The 13,872-nt window shown below is 42.8% G+C and overlaps 1 protein-coding gene across 9 annotated transcripts in view; it reads left to right on the top strand.

Annotated features, from left to right (window-relative positions):
• Positions 1-13,872, top strand: part of MEIS2 (Meis homeobox 2) — a 174,240-nt gene that overhangs the window by 1,817 nt on the left and 158,551 nt on the right. For 6 of the 9 annotated variants that reach the window (XM_032112307.1, XM_032112305.1, XM_032112302.1 and 3 more), the window contains exons 2-6: positions 798-1,030; positions 2,660-2,801; positions 3,320-3,370; positions 4,142-4,192; positions 5,082-5,231. In XM_032112307.1, coding sequence (XP_031968198.1) covers positions 798-1,030; positions 2,660-2,801; positions 3,320-3,370; positions 4,142-4,192; positions 5,082-5,231 — 627 coding nt within the window. Of the gene's footprint in view, positions 1-194; positions 283-797; positions 1,031-2,659; positions 2,802-3,319; positions 3,371-4,141; positions 4,193-5,081; positions 5,232-13,872 lie in introns of those variants that run through there. The other 3 variants (XM_032112308.1, XM_032112306.1, XM_032112303.1) reach the window with 2 other exon arrangements.

The following is a 13,872-nucleotide window of genomic DNA, read 5'->3' as shown; positions in this document are numbered from 1 at the left end:
TCCCTGCTCTCTGCCTGCTCAGTAGCACGGGTTTCACAGGGGAAAGCTTGCTGCTGCTGCTGCTGCTGCTGCCGCCGCCGCTACTGCTGCTGCCTAGCAAAGACTAAGAAATACATATGTGTGTGTGTGTATATACGAATGTATATATATGTATACACATATAGCTGCTTCTTTTTTTGTTTGTTTGGGTTTTTTTTTTGGTTTTTTTTTTTTTTTTTTTTTTTTTTTTTGGTCTCTGGCTTTGACAAGGACAAGGGGAATTGCTACTAAATAATGTTTCTGGTAACTTTCAGATTATTTCCCCCTTTATCTCCCCCCCTCCTCCGGATGCACCCTACCTTTCCTCTCTCCTTTCTAGTGTTGACTTATTTATCTAGTTGCTTTTGATTCTGCTTGTTTATTTTTTTTATTCTTTTCTAATGCAGAGTAACTCTAGTTTCTCTCCTCCGTTTCCTTCCTTTTCATTCCCGTTTCCTTGTTAGGGTTTCTCCTGCCCGTGCTGAAGAGGACCATCTTCCCCCACACACGCAGACAGGCATACACACTTTCCCCTTTTACCTCTCCTTGCACCCCCACTCCTCCCTCAACCCCTCCAGCCCCTGCTCCCGGTCCCAGCTGATTTCATTTTGAGCATTTCTCTCTCTGTTGTGGCTGTTCTTGTTTTGTTTTGCTCTGTTTGTGTCTGTCCGGGTGCTTTACTCTCTTCTGACTTTTGTTGTTGTTTGTTTGTTTTTTTATTCCCCCCTCTCTTCTTCTTTTTCTTTTTCTTTCTTCTCTTCCGGCCCGTTTTTTGACAGTACGATGAGCTGCCCCACTACGGCGGGATGGACGGAGTAGGGGTGCCGGCGTCCATGTACGGGGACCCCCACGCCCCCCGGCCGATCCCCCCGGTGCATCACCTCAACCATGGGCCGCCGCTCCACGCCGGACAGCACTACGGCGCCCACGCCCCGCACCCCAATGTCATGCCGGCCAGCATGGGCTCCGCTGTCAACGACGCTCTGAAGCGGGACAAGGATGCGATCTACGGGTAGGTGCCGCCGGGCCACCCGGCGCCAGGGCCCGGCTCCGCAGAGCTGGTGCCCGCGGAGCGGCCGGGGCAGGAGCGGGGCAGGCGGGCGGCGGGGGCTCCCGCGGGGCCGCGGCGGCAGCGGCCAGCCGGGCCCCGGAGCGCAGTGGGGCGGGGGAGCCCGGAGGGTCCGGGGGGAAGGCGGCGGCCGGGCAGCCCCCAGCCGCCCGCTCCGGAGGGAGACCCGCGCGGTGGCACTGCCGTGGCCGGCGATCTCGGGACGAGGGCGATCCCGGGACGAGGGCGATCCCAGCCTGACTCAGCTGAGGTGCCAGCACCCACGGGAAACGGGTGTTGGAAAACAGACCTCTTGGGGAGAGAGGATGGGTTGGAGAGAGGTAGTGTTGCCTTGTCCTTCCATTTTTCTTTATTTATTCGGATTTTTTCTCTTTTGTGTTTGGGGGAGGGGGGGGGGCTTTTCTTACCCGTGGGGTTTTTTTCCTTTCTTGGAAAGGCCCCACTTAGGAGTTAGAGACGTCTCTCATTGCTCTGGATTTTAGTTGGAGAAGTGTTGTTCTGGTGTTCTCCTCTGTGCCATAATACCACTCTTCCAACTTTGTAAATAAAGAGCTATTCACATCGCGGAAGGTAGTAAGAATAAAAGGGATTCACTTCTTGCAAACAGCTCTTCCCGGAGACAGAAGACATAAATACATTGGGGGCAATGAGCTGAATTCTCTATTTAAGAAAGAAAGAACATGAGGAAAAAGAAACCTATACCCAGCAAAACTCAAGCCTTCACCAGGGCTTTGCTTGGAGGGAATGACACCGTTTCCCTTCAGCGCCTTTTGGAAAAAATACTAACTGATCCTAAAAGGAGAGCTAGTAACATCTATGACAGAGTGTGGGGCCTTGATCAGACACCAAAGGGGAAAAGAAACAAATGCATGCTTACTACTTAGCACGCAGATAATTTTTTTTTTTCTGACTACACCAACTATGGGAAAATATTTCGCGAAGTGCTCCCTTCCTCCACCCCCTCCCCAGCTCACTTATCTGGACAGATGGTATTTTACTTGGGTGTGCTTCCTAAGCCAGGAAACTTCACCACATTTTTGCTAGCAGGCCCCTTGAAAAATAAAATTACGTATTAAGTAGTTTGCAGTTTGCCTAGCTGTGCTCTCGTTTTAGGTCATAGCTGGAGGGTAGGGATGGGATCTTCCAGGTTTTGCGGTATTTTAAGCTGTGGCAAAAGTGTAACATTCTCAGCTGAGCTGCTGCTTAGCACGTTCGGTGCCTTGTGCGTTTAGAGAGGTCACTTTTGTCCTCGTCGGTGAGGACTGCACGGGGGATGTGGTTCGGGCATTGCAATATCAAAATTAAAAAAAAAAACAAACCCAAACAAACAAAGCAACAACAGCCAGCTCACCACCAAACCCAGCATTTTTATTTCAAAATGTGGTTCTCCACTGCTCTGCCCGGAGCATTACTGCGAGACTGCAGAGTGTGGCTGTGCCCGTGTGTCCGTGTCTGTGTGTCCGTGCATTAAAAAAAAAAAAAAAACAACAAAAAAAAAACTTGTTGATTACAGCTCTTCTTTCCCCCTCTTCCCCACCCCCTCCCCTCTCTTTGTGTGCCACTGCCCGGTAGGCACCCGTTGTTCCCCCTCTTAGCTCTGGTCTTTGAGAAGTGCGAGCTGGCGACCTGCACGCCCCGGGAGCCCGGCGTGGCCGGCGGGGACGTCTGCTCCTCCGACTCCTTCAACGAGGACATCGCCGTCTTCGCTAAACAGGTCTGGCACCTTTCCCCCCGCCCGCGACCCTCACCAGCTCTCCCGCCGCCTCCTCAGCGCCTCGACCCGCACGGCCGGGTGCTGCCAGGGGCAGCCTCCCTTTGCGCCCCCCCCCCCGGCGCCCCTCTCCGGCGGGGCGGGGGTGCGCTCTGGTGGCCCGGCTGGCCCTGACCCCCGCCTCGGCCGGCAGCCCCTTCACGCTGCCGGGCTGGGACTCCCGGTCCTTGCCCTCCTGTACTAGTGATAGGGAAAGGTAGCTGTGGCCGAGTTTTGGAGGCAGAGAGAGCGGGAGGCAGGCAGGGGAACCAAAGGAGAAGGCTCCCGTGGGACGGCGGCCGGCTCAGTGCCGGGCCGGCAGGAGCGGAGCGGGCTCCTCTCCATAGCTCGGTGGCCCAGGGCGTTCAGCCGGATTTTGGTACCGGCCGGTTTTGTCAAAGGGATTTTCCCCCTTCGGGCGATCCGTTTACGGGGCTAAAGACAGAAGCTGTAGTTCACGCCGGTTTTCCTTCTTCTTGCAGGTCCGCGCCGAAAAACCACTTTTTTCTTCAAATCCAGAGTTGGACAATTTGGTAAGGCCTGCTCTCCCTTCCACCCCACTCCCCTCTCGCCCTTCCCGACCCCTCCGCCAGCTGCCGGCAAGCGCCCTCCTCCGCCCCGGGACCGGGCCGAGCGGTGCGGCGGGGCAGCGGCTGCTGGTCCGGGCACCGGGCTGCACCGGCATGGGAGAGGGGCGCCGGCCGGTCGGCAAGTTGCCTTCAAGGGGCTTCAAAGAGCTTTACTCTTAAGGCCAGTCAGAGCAAAGTCTCAAGCCCCGATGCATTGCAAAGCTGAGTTTGAAAGCCACAGGAGGCTAAAGTGAAGGAAGTAACTGCTTAAGAAGAGAGAGCTGGAGATTTCTAATGTAATTCTTTTGCTAATGTGAACGATTTCAATATTCAAAGTGCCTAAATCCGCTTGTAGAGAAGATGCCAAACTATTCAAACACACAGTCACCCCCCTTTCTCCTGCGGGCGGGGATGGGGGTGGGAGCGTGTGTTTGACTTCTCTGGGGACCCTCAGGGATGAGGGCCGGGGTGCTGAGAGGGGAACGAGTAGAGGAAGAGGTTTTCTCCAAGATCGCGGTAATAGAGCACTAATCACCGCTCCTGGAATAAATATGATAAAAATCAAGTGTTTAGGTTAAAGTTGATCAAAATTGTTGAAGCGTGACCAATGAGCTAAAATCCTGGATAATGACCGCGCGCCCTGACAATCCCCTTCTCCCCCTTTTCCACTCGGGCTCTGCCCAGCCCCTGTGCTCCTGTCTCCCACGTAACCCCTTGCTCAAAACTTTCTTGCAGATGATCCAAGCAATACAAGTACTAAGGTTTCATCTTTTGGAATTAGAAAAGGTAAGAGCCACGGAGGTGGGCGGGGGGGAACGCCATTCCCTGCCCCCTCTCTCCCTCCGCCCCGCCCGCCCCCCCTCCCGGCTCCCTTCCTCCCGACTGTTTGGGCTGACTTGTAAACATGGCCAGAGAAGATAGGGGTAATGCAGTGTGACACTGTAACCTGTGCCATCAGAGCATGTGACACCGACAGACATGCCCAGACCGTTTTTTTCCCTTTTTGAGCGTGTGTAATTTCAATATTTACTAATATTAAATATTAAACCCCTTTAATCCTTACGGCTTTCCTCACTTTCTCACTCAGAAATATTATGTTTAACAAAAAGAAATGAAAGCACTCGTTCCCCTCTCCAGCTCTGTCAGGCACATTAACCCCAAGCAAGCACTAAATGTTTGGAAGAGGCAGGGGCCCCTGCGAGGCGTGGGCAGGGGCTGTGCCCGGGGACGAGACTGGCTCTTCCCACAACCTCAGCAAGTAGCTTCGTTTTACTGCTCCCGGCCATTTAGACCTCTTTTTTAGCCCCGGTTTAAATTGATCCCGTCCCGAGTGGCTAGTTGTACCTGTCTGGGTTGTGTATGCTCCGGGGATACCACCTGGGTTCAGCCCCCAGTGTTCCGATGTTATCACGAAATCCGATTTTCTTCAGCACACAAGTCCGAGCCCACTATCTCTCTCTCTCTAACTTGTTGCTGCGGCAAGTCTCTAGAGAATAATACGTGCTGCAACAATTTCTCTATTGTTTCCTTGCCTTCAACTATTGTCCCCCTTAATTAGAGTTACTTGTGGAGTAGATCAGAGGGCTGTTCTTGCTCCAAAAAAAAAAAAAAAAAAGAAAGTTGAAATACAATATTTTGCCATTATTGATTCTGTTATTCTTGTTATTCTTTTCAGGTTCATGAATTGTGTGATAACTTCTGCCATCGGTACATTAGTTGTTTGAAAGGAAAAATGCCAATAGACCTTGTTATTGATGAAAGGGATGGCAGCTCCAAATCAGACCATGAAGAACTCTCAGGATCTTCCACAAATTTAGCCGATCATGTAAGTCCTTCTATTTTCTTTATGACACTTTTAAAATCTTTAGGCTACTTAGAGGACCTGTTCCTGATTTCCTTGCTTTGCTGGTGTTGTCTATTAGTATTATTACTACCTTAACCTCTTGCAAGCTCGAATCCCATCTTCACACTTCCTTCCCTCTCCCTTTGTAAAGTTGTAGAAATGCAAAAGGTTCCTTCAGTTTTCATCTGTAAAGCATCGAGTTTGCAATGGTTTGTAAAGTTTCCTGGTCTGGGCGGCTTGGAGAGCTAGCGAACTGTCGGTTTGATGTGGGGATCGGTGCTTTCTCCTGCTTTTGCCAACTTTGTAATCAATGCATCAATGTAAGGAAACACAGACAAGAAAGTTAGGAAGAAAGTTTGGTGATTTGCTCCCCCCTCCCCTCTCGTGGGGATGACAAGTGATGAGAATTATTGGCAATACTACACTGCATTAAAAAAAAAGAGGTTAGCACATTAGAGTTTCCAATGCTTTTGCTTTATAGCAACTTATTGTCAGAATATGGACTTACTGCCAAACGCCTGAAGCATCTTCATAATAAAAGACAGTAACCTTGATGAAGCAATTATTAACAATGTATTACAGAAAGTTGGAGAGAATGATGATTGAGTAACCGTAGGTTAGCGGTTGATTTTTAACACTTTAAGAGTTGGTGAATTAGTGTAATGGGTGTAGGACTGAACATTGGTGCGTGTGGTGAGGAGAGTGCCTTTGTTTTTCCGGGTTTTGGAGCGACTCTTGTGATCCTTCAAAAGATGTAGATGCAGAGAGACTTTGGGATGTGAAGGGAAAGATTGCAGCTGGTACCGCAGAAAAGGGAAGGAATAGCTTTGGTTAAAAAGAGTGGGTGTGAACTCCACTTTATTTATAGGAACGCATCCCTGGGGGGCAAAGAGGTTTATACAGTTTTAGATTCAATTGAACTAATAATCTAAATGATAGAGTCTAATATTTTAGCAGTTGAAATATTAATTTAACACCCAGTGTGAAGTTAACCATGCTTTCTGCACAGGCGCCTGCCTTTATTTCCCAGTGTGTTAAGAAGAGTAGCTGGAAGCCCAGGGAGAATGAGCTTTCTAGGAGCTTTTGTTTCCTTTGAAAACATGTTGTTTTTGTGTGTATTTGGTAATTACATTAGACCTGGACTGAAGCTGAATTGGGAGATAAAATAATAATAAATTCTTCTAAATGTCCCCCTTCTGGCATGGCTTAGTTATGGGAAATATTTTTGGACTCAAGCCTTAGCTTTCATTTTCTCATTTGTATTCAGTAAACATTGCATGACAAGGTTTGTGCTATGTTTTACATTTTAAATCTATTATTTTGAGAGAAAAAAATACATGCAGAGCTTCCTTAAAGTTTCTCTGCTTATCAGCTAACTCACATGTAGGTAATAAACTCCATGAGGCATGACACAATTTCAAAAATATTTGTTTCATGGCATTTTACAATCCTAAATTCGTGGGCATAAGTATTCTGGGAGAGTACTAGAAAAGAAATTGAAATGAGTGGCAACCTGAAAGATAGTGAGTCACTGTGTAAAATTTAGAGAAACAGGAAAAAAACCCAACAACGTGTTTCTCCAGTGCAGTTTCTTTACAAGAGTGTGTTTCAAGTGGAAGTGTAGAAATGGAGCATGCTTATGTTTATACTGAAGAGATTAGATAAACTAGCCTGTTTAGGGTTCTGGCAGATGGCAAATGCTCAAGCCAATTTGCAGTGCTCCATTATAATATTTAAATTCACACACAATGATAGGACAGGAGTGGAGGGGGTTAGCATTTTGATAATTTGGTAACTATTATCTTCCCTAGAAGAATCTCCTCTTGCTTTTGTGGCCCCAAAAACAAACTCAAATAAATATGACAACCCATTTATCTTGCACCCGTTAGGGTTTACCACTTCATTGGGTATTATAATTTAAAGCCTTTTATTTCCTGGAGATTTGAGCTATAACGTTTTTACTTTAGCCCCCTGCTATTTGTTTTGAAAGGAAGCAATAATTTGTGCAACCAGAACACCAACTGGGAAATGAAGAGTTGTATCACATAGTTACATTTTATTCATGCGTTTTGGGAAATGTGTCTCCTTATTGGATTTTTTTTTTGTATATTAGCTTGTTTTCCTGACAAAACTTTAACACCTTTTTATAGCTTAGTCAAACTACCATGTTTTATATTTGCAAGGTTCCAGCAGAAAGAAATGCACTTTTATTCATAGAAAAGTAGAAGCTTTAAAAAAATGGCTAATAAAAACATGCAAGTCTATTAAAAATGAGCTATCATTTTTGAGCATCTACCTGAAAATGTAGCAGTTCAAGCATGCAAATTTGTCCAATTTGGCTCTCCAGGTTTATTTTTTTTCATTTGCCTTGATATGCATATTTAATATATAGCCTTAGGCTAGATCTCATTTGGTGAAAGTTGGTGCAGGGGTGATGATGAGCCACTTCAGAAGGACAGAGACAGCATGTTGTTTCCTCTGTTTTATGTATTGGCCCACTATTCTGATCCACGGGTCTTCCCCTCATGGTTTTATTTGCACATGAAATACTAGGAACATTTCAACTGATTGGCTATGAATAATGATAGCCCAAAAGAAGTGTAGGTTAATTTCTTGTGTGCCAAGGTTTCTCTTGTGGAGGTGACAGTTTGTGACAGCTGTTTGACACCCCAAAAATTCATACCCCTCTATTGTTATTAAATGGTGTAAAGCTACCCTCTGTGTGTTCAATGTGAATATGAGGAGTGATAGTAGTGACAGTGGCAGTGCTGAATTAGGAACTAAGGCAGCTCTCAGCTTTATTGTTTTTCTAGACCTTAAAACAGACATGAAGGAAAGTAACGGAAAGAATTGTAGGATTAGCCAATATTTACCATAAGACTTTAAATGGGGTACTCAAATATTGCATGCTTCCCCTTTCAAAATCTACTGCTCTGCTATTTATATAACTTAATTGGAAACCAAACCCAAAAACAACAAAGGAATAAACTCTTCAGAGATACACCTGTGCTGAAAAAAGGAGACAGCTGTAAGCGGCTGTGCTGTACATGTTTGGTAATAAATGTGTTTATTGAATTTTATTTTAGTGCGCTATTAACTGTTATGTAATGTAGTTAGTGTAAAGGGTCCAGGGACTTGGTAGATCAAACAGTGCAGTGCTGGCCACAAGAAGCTGAAACTTTTGTTATTACTCTGCTGTGTTTAGTAAATATAACAGCCCATAATTAGTGTTTGAATTTTTAACACCCTTGGTTTTTTTTATTGCTCTGAGGTATTAGCTGTAGATGGGAAGAAGGTAATCATAGCTATGCCCTGGCTGAACCAGATTAGTTAGGGGAAAAAAAAGATAAGAAAATAGAGAAAAAACCCTTTGCAGCTGCAGTTCAAGTCTGGTTTCCCAGCACAGACAATTTGTTATTGTTCAAAGAAACATATTGGGCCCTATCCTGAATTCTGTGTTCAGCCTAAAATTTCTGATGAGACTGTTGACAGATTTTTTTTTCTCATTTCAAGCTATTCAAATCAGAAAAACACAATGCTCATAACATTTGGAGATTTTAAAACTTTTTTTGAACATATGATAACATTTTGTACTTTAATTACATTTGTTTTGTAGCTGGCCTCACCTGGTGTCATACAATTGTTCCTTTAGCAGAAACCTGTTTTGAAGCCTAGTAATTCTCCCATAGAAATTTATGGCTCCCCTTCCACCAGCTTTTGTGGGAACAGGATCAGGGCCTCAGTCTTTTTGATATTTGTTTATACGTTTTAGTCAATTTGTAGCTCAGAGATAATAACATATGGATCATAATTCCTAAAGTATAATTAAAATGGATAGAAATATACATACATCTCTTAAAAAAAAAAAAGACTTGACAGATTAGAAATCCAGCGTCTTAGCTATAGAAGAGAAAGATTAGTCTGAGTATTAAACCTTTCAGCTCTCACATGAGGAGATACTTATTTAGTACTTTTGGATATCCAGACAACTTAACATTTCTTTAATATTTCTCCTCAAAGAATGGTCTGTGCAAATTCCTGGCATTTTGCAGATAAGAAAAAGTAAAAATAGTGTAGTACATATCTGTTCCAGTAATATAATGAAATCGCTAGGTAAGGTTTCACTGAGTAATGAAGCAGTAATTTGGGGGCCTGATGCTAGAATCTCCAGGTGTGCCACGCTTTTGTGGACTTCAGTGGGAGTTTTGAGAAACACCAGATTAGATCCCAAAGATGCCCTTTCTGTCTGTAGTGTGTCAGAAGGAAAACTAAGTAGCTAGCTGCAACAATAATAAGGCAAACTTACAATGTGGCTTAGGACACTGCGGTAGGCCCTGTGCTTTCTGAAGGGGCAAGGATCATCAGGAACTTTCCAAGACTGTAGATAGTGTTGTGCATTCCTGCTTTTTGATGGGCCGAGGTACACTTCTGTCAACAGCTGAAGTCTCAAATTTGAGTCTACAGCTCAAATTTGAGTGTTTTAATTTCAATCTCTGTTCTCTCAAAATGAACCAATAATGTTTTTCACTTTCTGTTTGATGACTGTGTTCCCTTTTTGGTTTGAGTTTTCTATCAGTCTAGATGAAGTGTAGCTACACAGAATGACACAGAAGGACAATTAAAAAAACCCAACAGCCCCCTGATTTTTCAAGTCTCAGTTCCTTGGTGACAGGTGGATTACATGTCTGATTTCAATCTTAATTAGAAAACACAAAGCACGCAGCTTTACAGAGCACTGCCATGTTCTAGGAGGGTCAAAAATTGCTCCTGACACTTCCTCAAATGCAAAATCAAGGCACAAAAATTAAAACTTGTACATATATACAAAAATATCTGATAGATTGCAGTGCCTTTTTTATTGTTTCGATTGTGTAATTTTAGTACAAAAAAGTAATCATATTAAGTAAACATTTGTAGAAAAATAAACCTTAGTAATAACAGTAGTCTTTTTTAGAAAACATATATATTATGTCAAATTAGAGTTTTTCATGTCTTATTTGCTTATTAAAAGTTTCTTTGAGTAGCAAGTTTACTTTTAAAGGCACTTGACATGATCTCTAAGATACCACCCTGAGCTGTACATGCACGAAACATAGACGCAGATACACACACAGAAACACAAGTGCATGCATGTGATAGATTTCCGTGTCCTGCATAGTCTATCGTATTTTCATATATGGCTGTGGCTAGATACAGATTTTTGGGGTATCAGTCATGTCAGTCATTCCGCTGTGTTTACGCGTGTTACTTGTAAGAACAAGGTGAGCAGGATTTGGATTGTGTTTCGGGGGGATAATGCCATCTCTATCAAGTACTTCAGTTCAATTTTGTGTTTGTAAAATTAATTTACCAGACCTTTGAGTCCAACCACCTTTAGAAACAATAAGCTTTATATCCATTGTAGTTTCTTTTATAAAAACAAGTTGTGTTTTGTTTGTTCTTTCAAGATTAATGATTTTGTTAATTTCATCTGATAAAATTATACTGGGGCCTGATCCTGTCAGAGTTGTATTCTTGAAACTTCAGTTAAAATCTGAAAGTCAAATCCTGCTCAGCTTACTCACATGGGTATCGGCTGGCCTGATTGATTTTGCTTCCCAGTTATAAGTAAGAAGCAGATTCCTTATGGTTAATTGAGTCTTTAATATCACCATAAAAAGCAGTATGAGATCAGAATCAGCCCTAGCAGGACTACATACACTCACAAAAAGCTAGCCAGACTTTGCCCAGCAGATATTTTGGACATACAAAGTAAGAATTGCAATTTATCAGAAGCTCATCTTATATCAAATTTCTCTGTTACAACATCTCTGTTCAAGAAATCCTGTAATAGTTAAAAACTCTTATGGTTTCCAGCAGATTTTCAGCATCAACAAAAGAGTAATGTGTCAGATTGGCTTTATATGCCTTTTTTCCTTTCTGTTGCTCTTTTCTAGCTTTAGCAAAATTCAGTGGTGGTGCTAAATCAATTTTTTTTTTTAAACTTTCAAGGGAGAAACCACTGGTAAAATTGTGTTTTCTAGGGAAGGCCGTGTGTGTAAATGAGAAACAGTGGATAGCAGTGGAGTGATCTCCTGTGGCCCTGCTAGTACAAGCTTTCCCCATATTGTCTCCTGCTTTTATATTAATTACAACTTGCATTATCAGCTGTGAGTCTGTAGCCCAGCAAATAGAAAATACTGCCCCTGGAGACATAGCTTCTTGTATCTATTTTCCATCTCCTTCTATTGTGCTCTACTCAGTATTCACTGCTTTTCTCCTAGTAACACTGCTCTTTAACACAATTAGGTAAGAGCAAGAGGAGTACCATATTTGGCTCCCAATTATTAAAACTACTGGGAATAGATACATGTGTGCTGTTCACTTTCTAGGGTATCTGGCATTAGTTTAGGTCATATATGTGTGAAATTTTTATAGTATGCACATGTACACAAAATAGGCAGTTGCATTTTGGCAGACACCATCCATACTCTTCAATGTGTTTCTGCAAAGTATATTACTAAACTTGCAAGAAGAAAAAAGAAGCCATGCTAGCAGTTTGTGTAATTTATCTAAAGCTATCTGTTCAGTTTCTTCTTTTCCTTCTTTTTAAAATTTTTTTTCCGTATGATAACTCCATACAAATTTCTTTGGACCTAACAGAAAAATTGCAGCTAACATTAGTGGGCATTAGACTAGGATCTCTTCATGTACCTCAAAAATACTGATGAAGTTTTCCAGTGAAGCACACTTTAGAGGTGCCATTCGGGGTTTTTTTTGTTTGTTTTTGTTTTATTTTTGTTGGGGTTTTTTTTTTCTGGTGAAGATGTGCAAGAAATAACTACTTATGATTAGTCATTTGTCAAAGAATTTTTTTTGAGTGCTGTGAGGTTGGAAATGGTCTAGGAGAGAAAAAGAGCAGTTCACTGACTTGTACAATGATCTTAGTCCAAAGCAAAAGAGTGCTGCCTTTTTATGAGTCTGTAAGCTCCATCCCTAAAATTATTTGTCATTTTTTATAGTATTAAACTCTAGCTATTTTTCTCCCTTTCAAATTCCTTCAACATTCTACTGTTGCATTTAGTAAGTATCCTATCTTATATTTCCTGTTCTTCAACTAAATTTTGCCAAAATGCTTCCTCAAGAAAACTGTGTCACAAGAAATACATTGAATTCTCAATCAATACAGTTTCTCTTTCTCAAATCGGATCTACAAACTGAGGTCAAGAACAACTCAGCCTGGTAGACAGCAAGTGTTTTCAGCTGTGGAAAGTCTCATTCAGTGATCCTTTCCACATTTTTACGGCTTTGAAACAGAAAGGCCAGTCTAGCTTTTGAAATATTGTATGATAGGTTTTGGATGGCATTTGCCTTAAAACATAGCCGCGCTGTTACCAGTTAATTATTGTAACTTTCATACATGTGATAAGGAGCTCCAACAGCAGCCAGCGCAAGAGAGCCCTCAGTACACAAAATTAGCATAACTCACTGTGTTCCCTGAAAAGTTTAGCCTAGATGAACATGTTGCAATTACTACGTTTTCTAAAAGAAGGTTCCAGCACGATGTTGTTGGAGGGCTAAACTCATGCTACGCTATTGTTTCTTTTCTTTTTCATGTATTTCTTCTAGCTCTTTATCTGATTACCATCCGGCAAACAGCTGACGCTAAGAGGCTGCGGAGGGCTGAAGAGCTCCTGTCTGCTGTTTGCCTTCAGCTTGAAGCTATTTGAGTGGCTTCCTAAGTCAGAGATAAAAAGAGAAGCTCATAGGCACAACTGTGTTTTAATCCAGGCTGTAAAGAAACTTGCACAGTTTTTGCATTTTATTTCCATCTGAACTTTTTGCTAACCTTATTTTCAACTTTTTGTTCTTTTTAATAACATCTGGGCTGCCTCAACTTTCAAGAGTTCCCATCTTTCTTTTTGTGTTTCTCTTCACCTGACTGAAAAATGATGGTAAAATGTGGGGGTTTTATTTGTTTTATTTTCTTGGTGGTTTTTTTTTTTAATGAAATTGTGGGGAATAACAGTATTCATTAGAGAAAATTAACACAATAACCTCAAAGAACATAAAATACTATTGTTTGGTGGCATTTTTTCCTGTTATAGTTCTCTGAGAGGAAAAGTAGATCAGTCTTCTAGGTTTTGGAGGGGGTGGTGATTTTGTGCCATAAGTGCTGTTGTGATACCTGCTGTGCTGACAGGTGAGGGAAATTTCAGATCCTGACCTGTCTTCTGATTTTACTCCTGTCTTCCTGTCATGGAACCACATACGTGGGTGTATGTGTGTGTCTATCTTTGTAAGGTGAAGGGGATTTGGATCCTTCTTACCCTTTGGTCACCTGAGACTTTACTGGGAACCTTTTGAAGTCATGGGCTCTTTCCTTTGTCTCTGCTGCGAACCAGGTCAGGCCTGTCAGATTTATGTTGCTGGGTATTGTAGCAAGCCGTTACTTGGCAGTTCTATTCTGCGTTGCTATACAGCATGTGGTACTAATCAGTGCTAGAAGATTACTTTGAGATGTTTCAATATAGATTTTGGGACTTGGTCCCAATCACACACTGTATTTTACAATGGGTAAATCAGTTGATTATGTTGAACTTATTCCTACTACACATTGATGTAGCTGAGGTCAGAATCAGTC

This window comes from Corvus moneduloides, chromosome 6 (assembly GCF_009650955.1).
Source record: "Corvus moneduloides isolate bCorMon1 chromosome 6, bCorMon1.pri, whole genome shotgun sequence".
In the NCBI taxonomy this organism is placed as follows: domain Eukaryota; kingdom Metazoa; phylum Chordata; class Aves; order Passeriformes; family Corvidae; genus Corvus; species Corvus moneduloides.
The sequence above is the reverse complement of the archived record's forward strand: the minus strand, read 5'-3'. Positions and strand labels throughout refer to the sequence as shown.